The sequence below is a fragment of the Anguilla anguilla genome, chromosome 8 (assembly GCF_013347855.1).
Source record: "Anguilla anguilla isolate fAngAng1 chromosome 8, fAngAng1.pri, whole genome shotgun sequence".
Classification (NCBI taxonomy): Eukaryota; Metazoa; Chordata; class Actinopteri; order Anguilliformes; family Anguillidae; genus Anguilla; species Anguilla anguilla.
The window spans coordinates 33001492-33021083 of record NC_049208.1 but is presented as its reverse complement, the minus strand read 5'-3'; the positions used below and the strand labels follow the sequence as shown (position 1 = coordinate 33021083).

Sequence of the window (19592 nt, the reverse complement as noted above, 5' to 3'; positions counted from 1 at the left end):
TGTTATGTCACACGACATTTTCGCTGGGATGCTCAGCCAGTCACACGAGCGAGCCAATCAGAGCAGAGAAATGCACAAAAAGCACTTTTTTTCTAAAAAGGGAAAAAGAGAGTTCAAAGTGACAATGCAGGAGAAGTCCAATTCACCACCCTAAAGGTGAGTACCGCTGGACGTTAAATACTCACTCACTGGAAGCTTCACACATTAAAGTAAACCCCATCCCCAACCCCCAGCCATCCACCCACCCCATACCCACTCTCCTGACTTGTCCTTCACTAACAATAAGCACCCTAACTAGTGTTGTTCCAATTCACAGCATTCCTTGGTCACATAGCTTCAAAATGCACAAAATCACATGTATCAACTGTATGGAATCAATATGGCAGGGGTGGGCTCAATTTAACTTTTGGTTGTTATAAAACACATACAGGGTTTTGTAGAAGATGTGAAGAAATGCAATTCCGTCTTAAAAACAACTGCTTAAAAATCTATAAGAATAATGTCTCAACAACATAACCAATCTTTGATTTCCCATTACCTGACAAATTTGACAAAGCAGAAATTACCTTTACAAATGTAGCTTCAGAAGTCATTTTTGGACAGAGTCAGGTATGTCTTTGAAAATGAACCTACAGACAAAATATTTCATGTATGAAGCACACGCCAATACAGTGGATCTTAGCGGGCTATATACATGATGCATCCTTTTGACACGTGTTTGGCCACATAAGCAGTAGAGGAACCCCAAACAGTGTTCTACTGATAGATACTGAGGATACTGAAACTGAATGGCATATATACAGTATATGAGGACTGGGAACACATGTTAACCAGTTCTGATGCAAAGCAAATTTGTGCGCCTAAGAAGTGGTTTGAGGTTGAGGTTAGGTCATGCACTGCGATTCAAAGGCTCTTTTCAGCTTTGATCTCAGGAGGAACATCAATCATTATTACCTATTATGGTGTCACCAGGATCAACATAGGAAAAATATATACTAGCAACCAAGGGATTGACTTTATCCTGTGTAAATGTCCAGCAATTAGCTTTTGTCATGGGACAACTGGTGATAGAATATTTATGCACTGTGTTCATGCTGTATAGTTAAACAAGTAAAAAAAAAACCTTCTACAGTTATGCGATTGCTGATGAATCTGAATAAATGTTGCAGATTCATCAAATAAACATAAGCATCTTTTAGCAGCCTATAGTTCATATCTGGAACAAGTGAACCCTTGATGAGCTCAATTCCTTTCTTTATTTCAAATATTTCATATCCTTGCCCTGTTGTTTCGTAAGCTCATACAGGGCATTCCGTTTTGTCATAATTTAACTAAGACAAAAATGATATATAGGCTGCTTAAATTCAGCCAGTTTAAGTGTATGTGTGTGTGTGTGTGCGTGCATGTATATGTATGTGCCTGTGTGTATGTGTGTGTGTGTGTGTGCGTGCGTACGCACAGACTCGTGGTACCACGCCAGGGGCAGTATGAGTAAGGGCTCATATAAAGCGTATTAGGTGCGCCGCCCACGCAACATTTCACTGAGTTGTTCTTTCACTCACATTTAACAATAAACTGAAATGGAACGGAAAGTCGCTGGGCGGTTCTGACAGGAACTCGCAAATTAAGAAGTGTTTGTTGCTATACGTGAAGGCGTTGATAGACTATAGGATATCGAAACAAAAATCACTTTCAGGCAAAGGCATTCTATTTTTAGGACTACTCAGATGTTGATACACAGTATTGAAACTATGAATAAAGCCTAGTGTGTGTATGTCTTGCTAATGAGAAATTGGCCTACCTGCGAAAATGAAAGGATATTTCGTATCACAAAAATAATAATAAATATCGAACGTCCAACAATGTTCGACATTGCTAAAAAAATTGTTACTTTCTGTTTTTGTGGCCTAGAAAGATTCCAGAAAATAACAGGCATAGGCCCCGACAATTTAGGCCACGTGCTAAGGAAAATTCACAAACAAAGTGAGCCTCGCTTACTGAGAAATGACAATAAATCCAAGTTATCACAATCATATTAAAATAATTACAGAAACTACAGCAATCTCATCCACTCCACAATTACCAGGGCAAAATGAATGCTAGCTTTACCTTCCTTAAGCCAGTACGAAAGATAAATCGCATTGTTTTTATTTAGCCTAAAGATTCATGTCATTACACTCATTTCATTTTTGTCAGAAAATCCTAATCGCAATAACATGCACTGACAAGCTACTGCGAAAATTCTGCTCCACCTTAAACCAAACTGGACAGCGCCGTGGTACTGAAAATACAGCGAGAGACAAGCAGAACGGAGGGGGAAAACTCCCGTTTTCGAACGACAGCGTACACCGTGGACTAGAATTAGCGATGATCTATGAACCCACATCAATTGTGAAAGGTCCTCGAAACAGATTTAATCTACGATCCGTTCGTCTGAGACCTTTTAACATGTTGTAATCTGTTATAAAAGGGAGTTGATGGGGCTTTTAGACGAAGATGGCGGCCGTTGCTAACCCAACCCAAAGGAAACAGAGTGAGAAGTAGGCCCGCGCAGTGTTGATAGCTGGGTAGGAAAAATGCCTCGAACAAGCGGAGCATAGACTACTAGGAAACAGAATCTCAATTACAAAATCTGATGACAACTAATCAACATGAGCATTAAAACCAGCTGGCGAGGATGCCATTTGGTTTAACCTCTCAGCCCTTCACCCCCATTCCCTGGTAATGTTTGAGTTATTTGCCCAAACATAAATGTCGACAAGAAACCTGACTTTGCACGTAGCCTATGTTACCGTAATGCAATACAAGAGACACAATGCCTACACCACCCGTAAATTCAAACAAATCATTATCAGATGTGTACATTCAAATGCGGCTATCATACACCAACGACCACTGCGGTGTGAACGAATCATAACACGGTTCTATTCAACATAGACTAGCTAGACTCCAGCACTCACGAATGTCCCTTGTTCTTTTCCTTTCACAATTCAGATTGTTTAAATGGCTTACTTTAACATTGACTGTTCCTTTTCCTCTTCCTTCTTCTGTCGGTCCATGACTGCGAGGATGATCTTTCTCTCCTCCTCAGTGAGGTGGCTGAGGTCCGGCATCTCTGGGAGAGCAGCCGCAGGAGGAGCGGCCGGGCCGCCCCGGGGCCCAAGCGGAGCAGACATCTTTAGATATAATTGCTAAAAAGATTAACAACCAGCAATAAAAACGACTTAATTTATATGTTCATTCTAAATGTACAGAATTTAGAGAGTCGAATTAAACACGGTCTGTTCTAAAAGTCCACAGCACGATTCGCACGCATTTTCAAAGAGCCATGATATTTGAAGAAGGTGACTTGTAATTCGTTTATTTTTTTGGGCTTTTTATTGTTTTTCACGCGTGCACACGTACACACATATGGCTAGAGATGTGTAGATATCAACAGACAAAACGAGTGAAAGGCAACATAACTGGGACTTCGAATACGAGCAAGCAGACTAGCATATAGCTCTCAGTTAGATAGGCTACAAACCTCAACATATGTCTTTGCATATAACGAAGAAGACCCAATAGGCTACAATGGATTTTTAAAATTTCCGTTTTGGTCATCCAAATGCTATATAAGAGAAGACATATTTTGCCATCATCGTCCATGGTAAAGACGACCTAAAGCCAGCTGGATTGCCTGATTCACACAATGGTTTTTCAAAACACATCAATTTCTGTATGAGAGCTGTTAAAATGACATCAGGAATAAAAAGCCAATTTGCTTCACGAAGGAATGATCGATCCCTCTGGCTGCAGGTATTCCAAATATACTTCTCCCTTTCCGTTCATTGATGCATATGGAGAGAAATAAAACAGCGCTTGCCTTTTATTTTGCAATCATGTTAAATCCTGTCTAACCCATCGCTGCCCTCTTTTAGAGAGCGGCTATTCGCATCTTGGAATAAAGATGTCTTGTCCTTTTTCTCGTTATCTTTTGCGTCCTTCGTATCTCGCTTTCCCTCTGTGTTAATTCTTGGATATTTCTTAAATGCACAAAAATGGATGCAATGAGAAAAAATCTCGTCAGCATAGGTAGGCGGAGCAATGGAAATACGTGGAACAAAGCTCAGCAGCTCCGGGGGAGAGGAGCGGAAGAAGAGAGAAGCGAGGCTCGTTCATTGGCAGGCAGCATAGAGATCGCTTTGAAAACCCGGACTGGATGATCCATTTGAGATGGATCTTTTAATTGCACTTGAAAAAAAAACCTTCCTACTAGTTTCCCTGTGTGAAAACCGTTAAAATTAGGAAAATCTGCTGAATGCGGTTTAAGAATGTTTATGATAACGCAACATAGTCTTGTCAGATGTAACCTCTGACAACACGATGCCATTTGCCAGCCGATGATCAAGCAATGTGAAACTGGATTACACTATTATCATATGATCATTAGTTATTTCCCATAGGCTCCAATCAACCTTTTCCCATTTTTCAACAGCGACATTGTTTAATCCTTCACACAATGCTATGCTAGTATTTAAAATAGATATGACTATGGCAGCTGGATCACTGAAATGCTTGGAATGAGAATATTCTGGCAATATGGGATTAATTTTTTAAGAATAGAGTTAGTATCTTAATATTTTGGAATGCTGAACCCTTTAACTAGTTGTACATCTAGATAAATCAAAGTTACTGGTCTAATAAAGAGTGGTGCAATCATTAAATAAATGATTAAATTTGTATCACACAAGTTAGTAAGCCAATTAACACAATTTTCTTCATGTACAGTATATTCTTATCTTCAGTAAGTGAAACACATGTTCAGTCGGATTTAGGTTGGGAGATTAATTTAGCCAGACAAAAACATTCCAGTTTTTGTCCCTAAAAAAATCCCTTTGTTGCTTTAACAATATGTTTGGGCGGATTGTACTGCCGCAAGGTGAAGCACCTTCCCAAAAGTTTTGAGGCTTTGGTTGGATCTGAGCAGGTAAGACATTTGTTTACACTTCAGGATTCATCCTGCTGCTGCTGTCAACAGTCATATCATAATAAAGAGAAGTGAACCACTTCAAATAACAGCTATACATGCCCAAGCCATAACATTATCTCCACCATGTTTCACAGACTGGGGAGATCAAGCAATCAAATTTTATTTGTATAGCGTATTTTACAGAAGTTGTCACAATACGCTTTACAGACAACCCTGGCCTAAACCGCCACAGGAGCAAGCCTAAGGCAACAGTGGCAAGGAAAAACTCCCTGTGGCAGATGGGAAGAAACCTCGGAAAGAACCAAGCTCAAGGGGGAAACCCATCCTCCTCTGGTCGGCTCAGGGTGCCGACTGGTGACCAACATGTCAATCAGTTTTATAGGGTTTATGATGTGGCTCAGATGATGGGTGGGGCCAGGTGGCGGTGATGGGGAGCGTAGGATGCTTTGATTCCTATCTTTCTCCACACTTTCATTTTTTCATCACTTTGATACAGGTTAATACTAATCTCATCTTTCCATAATACATTTTCCAGGGCCAGTTTTTAATGTACTTTTTTTTTGTTGCAAACTTTAATATGGTCCTTCTGTTCATAAGGCTTACCAGTATTATGCAGTAAGGTTATGCTGGTATAGTTGTCTTTTTATGGTAGTCGTTCACACATCTATGCCTCCATCCTGGAGAGTATTATTGATCTGTTTTACAGCTGAAAAGGGTTGTTTCTTCACAATGGAAGGTTTTCTTTTGTCATCTATAACAGTGGCCTTCTGTGGTCTACCTGGTCGTTTGCTATTCCTGATACTCACCATTGCATTCTTGCCTCCTAATGTATCAAACAGTTGATTCTGACACACTCAATGTTTTCAGTATGTCTGATTTATTCATATTTTTCAGTCTCATGATGGCCTGCTTTACTAGCATTGGCACTTCTTTGGACAATGTTAGCTGAGAGACAGCAGCTAAAGACTAAAAATTCAAATGCCACACCTATGACCACCTTTTGGACCTTTTGTTAGTTTTTCTGCGCATTAAGTAGTATTGCAACGCCATTCAGAAGAAGAAACAGCTGAGCAGCCAAATGTCTAAGTAAATACCTTCAAATGAAAGCTGACAGTCTGCACGTTAACTTCGTATTCATTGTGTCATTTCAAATCCAATGTGCTGGAGTACAGAGCCAAAACAACAAAAATGATCATTGAGCCCATTAAACTGCATAGTAAAATGTTCAGTGTTTAATCAACTCTTACAGAGTACATATGGACCCTGTTAAACCCATATGTACACTGTGAGATCTGAAGTAACACTGGACATTTTACTGTCTGGATGATGAGTAGGAGGTCAGGTGAGCCAGTTTAGGAGTCTTGTCAGGAGGGCATAGGGAAACCCCAGACTCTTTGAAATAAGCGCAGTGGAAATCATCTTTAAAGACTACGGTGACTCAAGACTTCCGTTTAACATCTCATCCAAACGAGAGCGTCAGCTACAGCACAGTGTCCACTTTGCTGCACTGAGGATTAATTGGTCCAGACAGAACATTGCCCCCTACTGGCCTGCCCACACCACTTCAAGCAACAGTTCAGCTAATGTGACTTAATGAGTGGTGCTGCTCTTTCAGATTACCCTGCTACAATTTAGACAAACCTCAGAGGTGATCAGGAACTATGTTGCTAATGTAGGCCCAATTAAGCCAGCATTTACATAAGGAAAATATTCAAAAAATTGGTGCAGAGTACTAGAACATAACATAGCACTGGACATTTAATACCGTGTGGCTTCAAGATACAATATACCAGTAGTTATATTGCAATAGTACATTACAGATTTTATTTATCTATTTATTTATTTATTTATTTATCTATCTTTCTTTTCATTGCATTACAGTTGATCACTCTAATGAAGTTTGTCGGTTGTCAGTATTCATTTTAAGAATATTTCCAAATGAAATATACCTGCATAGCTCGTCATATTATACAGCATATGATGGAAATAAAAGCGATGCAGGTTTAATACGTGCCCTGGAAACATGTTTATTTTGATTTTATAACCATATGCACCTTTTTTCTCTCTGTCTTCCTACTTAGGGAATTAACAAATACAGACCAAGAGATATTTTCCGCAGAAGTCATATCGCTGAGAATTTCGGGGCAGTGTGGTTCTAATACCAACAGTGGCATCACACAACTTTCAGAGGAGAGTGCTCATTTGTTTACCGTGGGCAACACAACTTTCACAACTTACTCAACCCAACTCCTCGTCCAGGCAGTGGTCCTGTCCCGCCTGGACTACTGTAACTCCCTGCTTGCTGGCCTCCCAGCATCATCTATCAGACCCCTGCAACTCATCCAGAACGCAGCAGCGCGTCTGGTCTTCAACCTCCCCAGACATTCCCACGTTACCCCCCTGCTCACCACCCTCCACTGGCTCCCCGTGATGGCTCGCATCAAATTTAAAACATTAGTGCTTGCCTTCAAAGCAGCCAGGGGGTCAGCCCCTCCCTATCTACGTCAACTCATCAGACCCTACACCCCAGCTAGACCTCTCCGTTCTGCTGCCACATGTCGCCTGGTCCCTGCCCCGGCTCGCACCAGCACCCGGTCACGCCTCCTGTCTGTTCTAGCCCCACGGTGGTGGAATGACCTTCCTGTGCAAGTCAGAACAGCAGAGACCCTGGCCGTCTTCAAACGTAGACTGAAGACTCACCTCTTCAAGCTACATCTCACCTCATCACCCCCCACTACCCTCTAACATTTTTTTTCTAAAAAAAAAAAAAATAAAAAAAAAAAAAAAAAAAAAAAAAAAAAAAAAAAAAAAAATAAAAATAAAAATAAAAAATAAAAATAAAAAAAAATAAAAAATAAAAAATTAGGGTGTACAATTCACACTTATACCTAAGCAAAGTTATACCTATTGTAGCTCTCTTGCAGGAATGTTGTAAAGCACTTGTCTCTGAGTTTTGTAATGCACTTGTAAGTCGCTCTGGATAAGAGCGTCTGCTAAGAACCTATAATGTAATGTAATGTAACACAAGAGGAGGAAAAGTGTTCAGCTCTCAAGTCTTAAGTACTGTAAGGTGCCTGATTTCACTTTGTCCCGATAAACTGTCCTGCTAGTCACTGATATCGCCTCCCAAGGTATTACATACATGTTCTACTGGCTTAGGTGAGAGAAGAAAATAAATTAGAACATACGAAGGTTGTGAAAAGTGTGACTGAAAATGAAATACAGTTTTCCTCTGACAATAACAACACTGATTATAAATGAAAACTTTGGCATCTACAAATCCAGGGTGAGATCATTTCTCACGCAAAAAGCTAAATATTTTTTGTCTGGCTGCTCATGAATTTTCTTTTGAGCCAATTTCTGTAGCTGGAGATCTTCTGTGATTTTCAGCTTCAGCTGTCTACTAAGTAGAAATACACATAGTTATCATGTCCGCTTCATCTTCAAAAAATCCTAAACTTTATAAATTAATTTCAATGGCTCAAATTGTTCAAACATCTAATTCATGACTGGCTGAAATATGCTCCCGTTTTTAACCTCTGCCCTGCTTTTTAATTACTGTTACACTGTTGTCTCATTTCCCATTGTATGTTTGTGTCTCGTTTGTCTACTGTCTTGTGTAACTTTGTAACTTGTGTGTTTTATATCAGGTACCCCTTGAAAAAGAGATTTCGATCTCAGTGGGGTTTTCCTGGATTAATAAAGGTTAAATAAAAAAATTTAAAAAATTTTATGAGCTCTGCAGATTCGTATTACACCACAGTCCTTACACCGTAGGACTTGAGTACAGTTCTGTAAGCTAAGCTAACAAGCTTCAATAAGGTTTATAACTTCCGGCCAGTATTTCGATACTTTATATACCATAATATGAGTATTAGCCAATGCATAGGCCATGTAAGCCATTTGTGGTGTGTACTGGCGTTGCTTCATGTTGGATGCCATTGCGTATTGCATAGTAAAATAGCATGAGATGGCTCGTTTTGTAAAAATAAATACTGTTTATTTGTGTTTGATGCATAATATTACACAAAATTATGTTTGGAGAAGCAGTCAATATGCTTTTATTTTGACACTTGATTGGGAAATAACCGGAAGCGCAGTTCTTATTGGGCTACCTTCTTTATGCTGTTCTGCTTAATGATAAGCTCCCTGAAGCTAGCAACAATTAGACTTCCTGTATATAAGTTCCAGTCAAAACTTCCGAAGAGTTTCTATCAAAATAAAAGCACAGAATTAATGTCAATAGCCTTAATTAGTCCCAAAGAATAACATTACAGTAATCATGGTTTCTGAGCTTTGATAGAGACTTACCTTTATTTAAAAACATTTCAAATACAATTTGTACACAATCGCTAGTTACTAGCCTTTATCTTGCTATTTGGCTGGTTTAAATGACTAGCTTGCGGTTTGCCTAGTTTAAATTAAGCCTGGAATATTACTTTGTATGTATATTTTTTTTAATTATGCAATAATTCAGTACTGGCTCATTTGCATACCAGATTACTGCTAAAACTAAAAAATGTTACCAAATGAAAGGGGGTATACATTTACTCTACAGACCCATACCTGTAACATTATGTAGTCATTTCTGTGAAATCATGTTTCTAGCAATTGTTGCTGGTGTTTAAGTGTAGCCCGGCCATGCATTTTTATACACTGTCAGTTATGTACATTACATTCTGGAAGTTCACTGAAGGCCAGGCCATTCAAAGGTGAAAAGAGAGAACAGTTAGTTGAGCAATTGTGAAGTCATACAAATTCAATAATGAATTATTGGGCAAGTCAAACCCAAATAGTTTAGTGGCATTTAACAGAACTGGTGTTGGCACCAGTACATCTGTATTAAGAAAAATTAAATCAGGAAATAAAAAGAAAGACTTGGTAGATAAAGTTTGCAAAAAAATTGCAGCACTACAAAAATTAAGAAAGAAATTTGAAATATAAAATAATGCAAGCCCAAATTTAAAGGGATTTATTTGTGTCATTCAGGCAGTACCACTTAAAGTAATTTGTTTTACAGAGGGTGGGGTAAGACTGTGGCATGAACTAATGCGTAGTAGTCCAGATTTTTGGGATGCCACTGGTGCATTTATTATATCACAACAAAACACCAAAAGGAATTTTATTCTTCGAAATCTCAGTGTGTACACCGCCACCAGCCCAAATTTCTTGCCCAGTTGCATTTATGATCAGTGAAGAGCACACCCAAAGTGTATTTGAACAGCTATTTACTGCAATTACAGATTATGGAAAAAAATATACAATTTCAATACTTTCAATACAATTCAAATGAGTAGTGATTGGTCTTTAGTTCTCCTTCTGGCGTCCATGCGAATATTTAATTATGAAACCATGGAATGTTATTTGCAGCGCTGCTGGAAATTATTAAACGGTGCAGCTGATATCAAAGATGATAAAATCTGAGTTATAAGGTTGTGTAAGTCGCACCTAATGAAACAGGCAAGTGGAGTTTGCACAAAGCAATATAGTGGGAAAAATAAAAAATATAAATTGGCAATGTACATGTTTAGCCTTTTTGTGAATTCACAAACGCTAGAACAGGTCAATGGCATTTTTTATGATGTGTGCGTCATTTTAGGAAGTAAATTCAACACAGGTTTGCTTTCAAAATGTCTTGTTCAGATACAACAGAGAATAAAAACGCTGAACAAAGATACAACAGCAGATTGATGCATGAAATTCAAATGGCAGTCCACAGGATGATTACTTTGAAAGCATCTACGTTTAAATCACCCTTTTTAACGTATTTTCAAAAAATTAAAGCAAATTCAATGTCAACAGGACAAATCTACAAATACCTGTGTTGCAATGAATACCATAGCCCAATGTTATTATATAAACGGCTGTTTACATCCTTGTGGACTCTGCTGAAAGACCAAGCAGAGGGCCCAAGACAAAATCCAAGGTGTAGCAACCACAGACATGAACCTTCACAGACAGCATGACCATGATCACTACACAGTCAGTGAAAGAGAAAAGATGGGTGTCTGAAGACCTGAACAGATCCAGTGCCTAAGCAAGTGTGAGCTTCAGACCCAGCAATTTAAGGAGACTGGTACTGAAGAGAGGAAAGGACAAGACATAACAATCACTCAGTTCGAAGTGGATGGAGAGCGGGCTCCAGCACAAACAGAGAAGCCAGTCAGAAGCCAGAGGAGGTAGTTCAACTGCTCACCCTGTGACACAATGACTGTGAAAAGGACAAGCCATCACTCAGATGACTAGATGCAGAAAGTGAAGAAAGGTGTTGTACCTGAGACCCATAGCCTGGTGCTGTCAACACATAGTCTTCTCCAAGCTCGTTTAGCCCCTTCCGGTATACAAAGTCCTTCCCGTCTCAATGTGAAACCCAGGGCCGGAGGAGCGGAGGCTATGGTCTGGGAGAGGTTAGCAGCAGCCATGGTCTGTCCATCGAAGAGTCACTGCGAGTCCCTCTCCTGGCACTGGCTCCTCCCAAGGCATGTAACTAAAGGGAAGTAACATAAAAAGTTAAAAGTGGCCAGTTTTGCAAAGTACAGGAGAGTAGTTTTATTTACAAAACGGTGCAAAAAGGATAGTAAAAAAAAGACCAGGATGAGCCCAGGCCAAAATAACAAACAAAACCAGGACCATCTTAAAATAAAATAAAACTTAAATAATCTGCCACAAAATAAATAAATATATGATCAAAACCCCACTCATTATACCAACATAAACAGGTGAAAATGTGACATAAATCAAAATAGCTCATGCACCCCTATACACAAATAATAAAAGCTAGACCAGGTACAAACTCACACAACACACGTCAATGGCAAAGATGGCCGACAGGCTCCAAGGTGGGTCTTTACACAGGCTGCTGGGCTGTAATTGGCTGCAGGAATTTGAATTTGATTCAGCCAATCAAGAAGCATGAGTGGCAGTCAGGGAGAAGATACCTCACCGAGAATGGGAAGTGAACAAAATGGAGGCCGTCAAAGTCTGGTATATTTTCAGAAAGTTAAGGTAGTAAATAAAAATCAACTGATTAAGCCTGTACTTGTCTGCAGACCATGTACCGACTGCAAGTCTAATATAACCTTTTTATTCATTAGAGTGCAATTGTACTCAGCACATCAAAACAATTATTTCTTTTTTCAAAAGGTTTTTCTTCCTACACAGTAAAATGGTCAGTGGTAAATCAGCTCCCCTATTGGGCCCCCAGCACTTAATGTAATAAAAACAGTTCATGTAATAACTTTGTCCTATAATATAATAACTGTTGGTTAATGTAATAACTGAATGGATAATGCAATGAGCCAGTGCTGAACTGACAGTGTATAGCAATGCATGGCTGGGCTACACTAAAACACCAGCAACAGTTGCTAGGAACATGATTTCACAGAAATGACTACATAATGTTATAGGTATGGGTCTGTAGAGTAAATCTATACCCCCTTTCATTTGGTAACAATTTTTAGTTTTAGCAGTAAACTGGTAAACAATGAGCCAGTACTGAACTGACAGTGTATAGCAATGCATGGTTGGGCTACACTTACACCAGCAACAATTGCTGGGAACGTGATTTTCCAGAAAGGACTGTGTAATGTTAAAGGTATGGGTTTAAATATGAGTATATAATGTGTAATTATATCTAACTGTATTAGTTACAAGAAGAAAAAAGACAAAATCGCACTTAAGAAATAATAGCATTTACCGAGCTTTTAGTTTGAAATCCTCTAACCGGAAGTCTCCAATTGTTGCCAGCAACAATTGCCAGCTTCACGGAGCTTTAATGATAGAGGTCATGGCAAGATATGTTGTAGTGGTTCAACTTGATGTAGTTTATGTTATTGGGGTCAATGCGCTTACAGCTGATTACACCTAGCTAACATTATGTCTCGGCTGCTTTCAAGCGGACATTAGCGAGCTTAATGGCATTTTATAGCGCCGAGCGTTTGCAGAACAGCATCATCAGATAGTTAATGTTAACACGCTAGCTTGCTATAGCTTGCAAGTGGACATGAGTCCTGCTGCTGGATCGTGGCGGGGCAATGCTCCGACTCTCCCGGTCGCTCAGGACTCCCCTGGTGCACCTTTCTCGCTAACGGCTGATCTCCTGCGCCTTTTCAGCTATGTGAAATACGAAAATTTAGCTGCCGGGCTGAGCGGAGGAGTCATGTCAACAATGGTGCTTCATCCTCTGGATCTTGTCAAAATTAGATTTGCAGGTGCGTGTTTTCTGCAAATTTCTAATCATTTATAGCTAACTGGCAAGCTAGCCACATAACGACATAGGCATTTGTTTTGCAGGTCGTCGCAGTCGGATAATATATACGAGCTATCTAGCTAGCTACGTAAATATGCTTGCTAGTTGCTTATAAATGTAGCTGTACAAGTTATTTAATAGCATTGCTCGTCGGCTTGCTCTTAGCACAGTGATTTAAATAACATCACATTGTTTGCCGCCTGGTTTAATGTTGCGTTAGTTATCCAGATCTACATTCATGTGGTTACCTAAATTATTTCTTCTGCCGTACTGGCGATTGTACGACACGCGATTTGGACCCAAGTGGCTGTATTTTAGTTTCAGCTGCAGTTCGATAGGCCTGGAGCGTTTCCGATTCTCCTTGAAGTAGCCGAAGTTTCTCTCTCCTCCCCCCCCCCCCCTTTTTTTTTTTTTTTTGCTTTCTCTGCACAGTGAGTGATGGGTTGGCGCTGAGGCCCAAGTACAACGGAATGCTGCACTGCATGAAAAGCATCTGGCAATTAGAGGGAATCAGAGGCCTTTACCAAGGAGTGACGCCAAACATCTGGGGAACAGGAGCATCCTGGGGCTTTTATTTCTTCTTGTGAGTATGATTCAAATGCTGATGTCATACTGAAATATACCTGTTACTGTAAATGTTCTTCCCTAAATTTTGCTGTACTTAGGACATGTTCTATTAGTACACCCTGCTATGCAATACTAACCAGTATAGGAAGCATTGCTATAGATCAGGAGATGATATCATCCGGAGAATGAGTATATTTTTTGTACTGCTGATCCTAAATCACATTGATTTTTAAAAGGTAGATAGCCTACAGCAGCTATGTAAGCAATTTTATTTCCAGCAGATGGTTTGTTGCTCATTGCACTGTTAGCAGTACATTGTTGTTAGGGACAGGCTTCTTTTGACAGGCTTTTTTGACAGCCCCTTATATGCTGATTCATCAAGCGTTGTGTGCAATTTTCCATTTTAAAGGAATGCAGCCAATTCCAACATTGATGCATTTAATTGGACATTGACTCTCTTTGTCTATGTCTGAGTTTTGTGACTGTTGTTATGCTGTCCACAGCTACAATGCGATCAAGGCATTCAATCAAGAAGGTCGCCAGTCTGAACTGAGCGCTGCAGAGCACCTGGTGTCTGCAGCACAGGCAGGTTAGTACTGCCTCAGTCAATGGGCTGTGCTGACCCTGACGTGGTTAGCATTGCCTCAGACAACGGGCTGTACTGGACTGTGACCCTGACCTGTATAATTTAGTCCTTGATCACGGCTAAAAAGGAGTCTGCCAAACACTCCCACTCTGTAGGTCGCCAGGATTGGTCCTTTATTTGAAGAGTGAATGTTTACTTCTCAAATAAGGCGTGGCAGTCACACGGTATTCACCTGGCAAGCTGCTTACTCTGAGACAAGTCCATGCAGGTTCGTGCATGTGCCGAGATTGAAATTACGGAAGAAATATTTGATTTATAGCCCTTCTTTTGCCTCTAGGGCAATAATAAAAAGCAAGCACACGTCTGACTCCCAAATGAAGTACAATTTGAACTAATCCCAAGCCAAAAGTAAACCTTAATGTGTGAAATTACCTCTATAATTTATTTTCTTGGTGCTGAAGCCATGCCAACTCCCATACACCCTTTTATACATGTTCTGCCCCCCAAGGTTACTTGAAGAAGACAAATTCCAGGTAGATGGAAATGGCAACGGTTAAGTTTATGATTGTAAAAACGTTTCCTGCTGGAAACGGCACATTGACACAAAATCTGAAGGGAAGCCAGATTAGCCAGGCTAAAAGGCAAGAGAAATAGCTTTTCATAACACTTATAAGGTTTTGAAGCAGGGGATTTCCCAAATGTTTGAATAGCTCAGGTGAGAAAATTAGCCAGCTAGGGGTGTTTGTGGCAGGGAGGCAGATTGTTCTGATGACATCATTATTACTAAATTATCAAACCTTAAATGTATGTCTAAAAGTAGCAGGCAAAACACAGTCTCTAGTCGGCCAAGGGCCGGCGCTCGGAGAACATCTTGATAAAGGAAGTAAACAATGGAAACCGCAGAAAGAGAGGAAGGGTGGAGTCTGTAATGGGCTGAACAGGGAACTTGGAGTCTGCTGCGGCCAGAAGCTTTATCTTTGACTTATGACACCTTGGCTTTTCAGTGAAATAAGAGGTGGGGAATCTCTGCTTTGGTACCCCACAACATAAATTATCCCAGTGTTCCTGTTGTCACACATAATACCACTCGCTCATAGACATAATACCACTCACTTGTAGACTGATTTCACTTCCTCTCTCACTCTGATGTTCTTTTGAATATGTCTGAGTTTTTTTCCTCGGTTTTATAGGGGTGCTGACACTGTGCCTGACAAACCCAGTCTGGGTGACAAAGACCCGCCTTGTCCTGCAGTATAATGTCGACCCCGACAGAAAGCAGTATAAGGGGATGCTGGATGCCCTGTGGAAGATATATCGCCACGAAGGGATCCCAGGACTCTACAGGGTATGCCTTACTTAAACAAAACCTTTAGCGTCGATTTGTGCTTAAGGTCCATTAAATCTTCAATATGGACTGTTACTGAATTACATTTATTTAGTGCAGACAATCATACCGTATACTAGTATTATTTAAATAATTAATAAACTATCTGTTTAAAAAAGAAAATCCAATATATGTGTGGTCACCCTCACTATGTGGACTAGTACTTAATTGCTGTATAAATGTAGTGAGTCATTTGTTCTGCGTTGTGTTGTGTAGCCTATATAATTGATGCTGCTGTGATTTCACAATAGGCCCTAGTGCAACAATATCACTCTGCTACACAAGTACCTACCTCAAAAAGCAGGCAGTCCACAAAACAGTAACGTTATCACTGTTTCTGTTACACTGTAACTTTGTTATCACTGCGATATCACCGTAATCAACCTGTAGGCCTGTCTGCTATCGAGAGTAAGAACAAAAGAAAAACTCACCGGCCCCAAAGCTCCTGGATTTTCAGTCCACAACGGGACATATTTAGAGTTTCCGCAATCTCTTTCCATGAGTTCGCTTACATTTGAAAATCTTTATACTTTTTCAAGGACAAATCATACTGGTGAGGATACCTCTGTATTTCTTCTGACAGTCTTTCTGTCATCCCCTCCATGTTTGCCAACATCAGTCAAAAGCAGAACAGTGAAGTGGAAGAAAAAGCATATCCATGACAATGAATTTCAGTGTTCCATCTGGCTGTCCAATCAACACTGCGTGGCAAAGTATCATGTTGTCCGCGACATAAAATTCTATCGGTGCCCGACACTGGAAAAAAAAAAGTGTCGTGCGACCCTTTTTTAAGTTGAAAATATGTAAATTTTGTTGTTCGACTTGTCGAAAGGATCGTGCAACGAAGTATAAGTCAGGCATTCGCAGGTGTGAATGTACGTTCATATAGAGTTTTTTCCCACAGGGCTTTGTGCCTGGCCTCATTGGCACTTCCCATGGTGCACTGCAGTTCATGGTATACGAGGAGCTGAAGAGAGATTATAACAAGTACAAGAAGATGCCATCAGATGCACATTTGGTCAGTAAACGGAATAAATGTCCAAAAAGCTTTGCCATTTCAACCAAATTTATTCAGACTGAGAATGAAAAGGGGGGGTAAGTTTCCTTAGAAAAGTAGGAAAGGCATTCTGTGAAGGTAAAAAAAAAAAAAAAAATCGGACTGAAGTGATATGGAAAGTTTAGAATGTTCAATGTCCAAAACATCCGATCATAGCATTCTTATTTCTCTCCAAACAGACTCCATCGGAATACATTGGAATGGCAGCAGTGTCCAAAATATTTGCTGTAGCCACAACGTACCCCTACCAGGTAGTCCGTGCACGCCTGCAGGACCAGCACAACACCTACGGTGGGGTCCTGGATGTGCTCAGGAGGACGTGGAGGTAAGCCCATTTACAGAAAGCTTCTCAGAAAAACACTCCAGATCCAGGTAGCGCTACATACTCCAGGTTTAGAAAGGCTCCTGAAATTGAAACCGTCCACTGTCCGATGAATTGATTGGCAGTTTGATTGGAAGTTTTCTGTGTATTTTCATAATTTTCTGTCAAATGGTAATTGTTCAATTCTGTTTGTGGGGCAAGATTTAAACTGTTTTTTTTTTTTTTTAAATTTCATTATTTGTTTTCTCAAGAAATTGAAATACAAATATTGATGCCATTTTGAAAACACTCATAGTTTTGGATTGCTTTGCTCCACCACTTTTTTTTTTAACCACTTTTGGATCTGCACTTTTTTTCCTGGAGCATTGGATCATTGTTACAGGTTTTGAATCTCTCCTGTCAATCATACTGGATGACTGAAGTTTGCACAGTGACTAAAGATTTTGGCTTCATGGGGTCCTTATCCCCCCAGTGCCTGTCTGCCGCTTGTTTCCCAAAGCCTGTATCCTCCTTCTGCTAATATGTCTGCCATGGTTGTTGGTACACTATCGGCCACCACACCTGATGAAGTGCCTGGATTTACACATTGTCTGCATGAATGAGTGAAATCATACTGGAGTATGTTTCTGTGTACACACATTTTTTCTGATGTTGGACCACAGTTAGCATGCTGTTGTGTCTGAAGGATGTCTTTGCCCTAGTCACTAAAATCCTTGTGTTACATGGTCTGTTTGGCTAGTTTTGAAAGTCAACTGAACTATTATTGTTTCCTTCTGTGTGGTTATTAAGAAGCTATTTTCAAGTATGGCAATACCATTTTTATTACTAAGATGTTTTCTGAACTGTGTAGTTGTCACGTTACAGGTAAGGAACACTCAAAATTGAAGGAAGAAAGATCTTCAAACTTGTGTAACTGAAATCTACCAGTCTCGCAGATACCTAGTTTAATGGTTTATTGATTGTTCCCTTGTAGGAATGAGGGGGCGGTTGGATTTTACAAAGGGATGGTGCCCAATCTGATCCGAGTCACCCCAGCTTGCTGCATCACTTTTGTGGTCTACGAGCACGTGTCCCGCTTTTTGCTCGGGCAAAACATATGAAAGGTGCAGGGCGTCTGCTGAGATGCCCGAAGGGGCCTGGTGAGGGGCCCACGTGAAAACACAACCAGGCAGGGCCCACGAGACGCCTGTATGGGGCCCTCAAACTTTACTCGAAGACAAGATCCTCAGACGTCTTCCACGGCGGGCACAAGTGAACTTGAGATGGATGTAAAAACTGATATTTCCCAGCTGGATCCCAGAATCATGCAGTTGGCACGGATGTTTGACAGTGATGGAGGAGCCACTGTTAATATGACTGTTACATCCCAGATAAAGGCCCGATATTTGGACAGAGCTTCTCGCCACGTCCTGAAGAATTGTGTTGTTAAATCCTCCTGGAACAATCAGGAAACAATCATGGGATTTAAAGTTATAAACTCTACTCTTTGTATCATACTGCCACTTGTATTCTTTGTCACCTTAATAAATGAGTATTCTGTCAGACATGAAAGTATTAGAAGGCAGGGTTTGTTCTATGTGAAATAAAATAAAGAGAAAGTGTTGTTTTGGAAAACACAGGCACTTATTAATCAATATCTATAAAGGATGCTTGGTACATTACCCGGAATATTTCTTGAATTTTAAATACAAATATCAATTAAAATTGTTTCAAGTTGCCATTGAGCACGACATGTTATATAATCCTCACATTTTCCACGGAGAAGCCCTTGCTGTTTGTAAAATTACACTGGTGTGTTATTGTGTGAAAATATTTTTTTGAGCACTCCATACTGAACAAACATTTCAGAGTACTATGACATGCTGTTCATGTGTTTCGTGTGTTGTTTGGGACTGAAGACTTCTTAGATTCCACATCTGCGCTAGGTAACTCTCGCTCGTTCCGTTTGGTGGATAATACTTTACCTTAAACTCAGCGATGCTCAATGTAATCACTATTGTATTACCTCTATTCCACTTGCGCAGTTTCTGTAAATGCTGGTGCTATGTAGGGAAGTTCGGCAGGCCGTGTCTTTGACTATCGTGTGTTTTCGTGTAAAGCAACAAGCCATATTATTTCTTGCCAAATGCAGGGCACACCCTCTAGCATTGATGATATAATAAAGAACTTTATATCCAGCACTGTCATTTACCAGTCCTTGAAATGATTGGGGGGGGGGGGGCGACTTTTTGTTAGCATTAACTTGTATAACACAATGATTTGTAGCTTAATTTTAATAATTGCAATATGTAGGCTACAATCTATTTGCTTATTTGAAGTCAGAGATAAATTTATTTTGTATTACTGTGCATCAAAGGAAATTTAGCTGTGCAGTTAATTTCACCACAGAACTTTTTTTTTTTTTTTTTGAACAAAATGGCTACATTCCCAGTTCAGTTCCCTTTCAGTTCAGGAGC

General features: G+C 40.0%; 2 protein-coding genes across 7 annotated transcripts in view; one reads left to right on the top strand and one right to left on the bottom strand.

Moving 5' to 3' along the window:
- Window positions 1–4107, bottom strand: part of LOC118233440 (regulating synaptic membrane exocytosis protein 2-like) — a 162811-nt gene extending 158704 nt beyond the window's left edge. For 3 of the 6 annotated variants that reach the window (XM_035429224.1, XM_035429223.1, XM_035429225.1), the window contains exons 1-2: window positions 3866–4106; window positions 3013–3191 (exon numbers count right to left, since the gene is read on the bottom strand). In XM_035429224.1, the coding sequence (XP_035285115.1) occupies window positions 3013–3176 (164 nt within the window). In that variant the 5' untranslated portion in view covers window positions 3177–3191; window positions 3866–4106. Of the gene's footprint in view, window positions 1–3012; window positions 3192–3865 lie in introns of all 6 variants that reach the window. The other 3 variants (XM_035429226.1, XM_035429227.1, XM_035429222.1) reach the window with 2 other exon arrangements.
- Window positions 4108–12707: 8600 nt separating this feature from the next.
- LOC118234144 (mitochondrial folate transporter/carrier-like) lies at window positions 12708–19314 on the top strand. The gene is made up of 7 exons (XM_035430519.1): window positions 12708–13182; window positions 13653–13803; window positions 14291–14376; window positions 15564–15718; window positions 16662–16775; window positions 16994–17139; window positions 18110–19314. Exons 1-7 carry the CDS (start codon window positions 12975–12977, stop codon window positions 18234–18236), a joined length of 987 nt encoding a protein of 328 aa, XP_035286410.1. The 5' UTR covers window positions 12708–12974; the 3' UTR covers window positions 18237–19314.
- The last annotated feature ends 278 nt before the right edge of the window (window positions 19315–19592 follow it).